The following is a 2500-nucleotide window of genomic DNA, read 5'->3' as shown; positions in this document are numbered from 1 at the left end:
TATATATATCGAAGGACCGAACTGTCAATTTTCCTTCGCTTCTTTCGGTCGGTCTATTGTGGATCGTGGATCGCTTCGTTTTTATCGCTTTTTTCGGGATTTGCGGTACTTGATGGCCTCAGAAATCGAACTGCGATAGTTATTTAGGTCTTTTTTCTTCTTCGTTTCCACTAAATAGTCTTAAGAACAACCTAGAATCGACGTAAGACCAAAACCGAAACATTTCTCACCTGTCTCCTGTCACCGGTCTGCCCTGGGAATCGTCCTGTCAAACCTGGCGGCAGAACGCGAAAATGCGCCTGCGCAGAAGGTGCTTCAGACCGATTGCCTTAAATCACTGTCCAATAAATCTTGAAACATGAAAATGAGGTATAATAACGTTAACAAAGACCTTTGAAAGTATATATGTGGAACAGCAGACACTGATTAATTAGCCAAATATCGTTTTGACAACGGCGTAGTAATACATGAACTACTTAACAGAGCGTAAGAATGAGTTGACTGATCACAATTTTGTTTACATTCACGATGTCAACATGGCGAGGGACAGAAAAAGATGGGTCGGTCTTCTCTGTCTCTGTCGTGTAACTCCTTTATTTTCGATTTGCGCACCTTTTGCCATAGATGGAAAGTGTCTCAGTTTACGTCAAGGTAACCATTCCATATTTTTTTTTTGTTTTACTGTAACCCTGATTGTTATCCGCGATAATTTTACCGATAAAATTATTTGACACATAGTTATACACATGAAGCTTAAACGAAATCTAAGGAATTGAGGAAAACGCTAGAACGAAACTACCCTGATGAAATGAATACCGTTTTACACGCTGAAGTATGTCGAGGATATGTTATATCATAAGTGTGGTTTACAAGTAATGTATGATAACGAAATGAAAAAGGTGCTCTCATGTCCACAGATTGTGCTAATAGTAAGTGACAAGTTTGCTGATAATGTACATTCTATTTGATATGACCTCTGTGGATAACTTTGAGTGCATTTTCCTTTTATTATTCAGAATTTCGTTAATTTGTGGTAAAAATGCTTTTAAAAAGATATGCATAAGCAGGTAACGTGACAGGCAGCAGAAGGACTAAACAGCTGAATAAATAATGAAGAAAAGAATAACATAGTAAAATAAATTAAGGAAAGGAACATGCCAACTAGAGAGATAAGTAGATGGGTAGTTAGAATGGGATCGAGAGAGAATAACTCACGTCTATCTATCAATACACAAACGCACACATCCATAATACACATACATATTCAAACACACATTCTCTCTCTTTTTTTTTTCTCTCTCTCTCACACACACACACACACACACACACACACACACACACACACACACACACACACACACACACACACACACACACACACACACACACATACACACACCTTCTCTCTCTCTCTCTTTATCTATAAAGCACTAATAGACTTCAACACAAGACAAAAACAAGAGGACCAAGCACGGCACCCACCAGTACGCCGGCATGTAATGCGTGGGGGAGAGGACGTGCTGTACCTTCTGGAAGAGATGCCCGCCCTCGGCCAGCATCCAGCACACGCTCGCCGTCACCCAGTAGTGAAGAGCCATCGCCGATATGGAACAGCCCGTCTTGGAGGCGAAGGAGAGTGGGTAGTAAGAGGGGAATTAGGGAAGGGTAAAGGAGGGAGAGATGAGTAGGGGGGGAGGGATTGGGAGATAGGAGGGAGATCAGGGAATGAGAAAAAGTTAGATTGATGCAGCACCATTAAAATAGCATTCTACCAATGATAATAATAACTATGATAGCAATGATAATAACAGTAGTGACAATAATAATGGTAATTATAATTATGGTAATAATTATGATATGATAATGCTGATAATGAAAATAATGCTGATAATAATAATAATGAAAATAAGAATAATAGTTATAACTAATAATGATGATGTTCATAATGATGATAACTACAAAAGTATTAAGACTAACAACAACGATAATTATCACAATTATTATTATAAGAATTTCCAACTTCCCGATATAAAGTCCCTCTTTCAGTTCCACACATTCTGCTGTCTTGTCCACGCTTTGCTACAGCCCGCACCTCTGCTTTCCCCCACCTATCCTCCCTTCACCGACCTCCCAACCTATCGGACATGCTTGCAGAATCTCACACTTTCTGTTTTGACAACCTGTTCTCCTTCCTCAGACGCATACATGTCCTTCTCTTGATCTAATCCCCTTACCTAAACTCACCATAACCCATTTCCTTATCACCTCCTTTACCCATTTTTAACCTTCCAATTCTACTCTAGGTAGTTGCATAACAACTTATCGCCCTTCACCACCCTTTACTGTGCCTTAGATGTCTAGCGCATTTATTTTGTTTTTTAACCATTAACCATTATAATGAGAAGAACAATTATGATAAAACAAACAATGAAGCACCAACGTAAATTCTCGCAAGCAAGCCAAAGGCTCTCGGGCACCGCGGGCACACCAAGAAAAGACT

At 39.6% G+C, this 2500-nt stretch overlaps 1 protein-coding gene across 1 annotated transcript in view; it reads right to left on the bottom strand.

The window, feature by feature from the left end:
* LOC113818746 (latrophilin-like protein LAT-2) overlaps positions 1-2500 on the bottom strand; it is a 46640-nt gene that overhangs the window by 10134 nt on the left and 34006 nt on the right. The window contains exon 17 of the mRNA XM_070145331.1: positions 1483-1619. Coding sequence (XP_070001432.1) covers positions 1483-1619 — 137 coding nt within the window. The remainder of the gene's footprint in view (positions 1-1482; positions 1620-2500) is intronic.

Source organism: Penaeus vannamei, chromosome 33 (genome assembly GCF_042767895.1).
Source record: "Penaeus vannamei isolate JL-2024 chromosome 33, ASM4276789v1, whole genome shotgun sequence".
Lineage (NCBI taxonomy): Eukaryota > Metazoa > Arthropoda > Malacostraca > Decapoda > Penaeidae > Penaeus > Penaeus vannamei.
The sequence above is the reverse complement of the archived record's forward strand: the minus strand, read 5'-3'. Positions and strand labels throughout refer to the sequence as shown.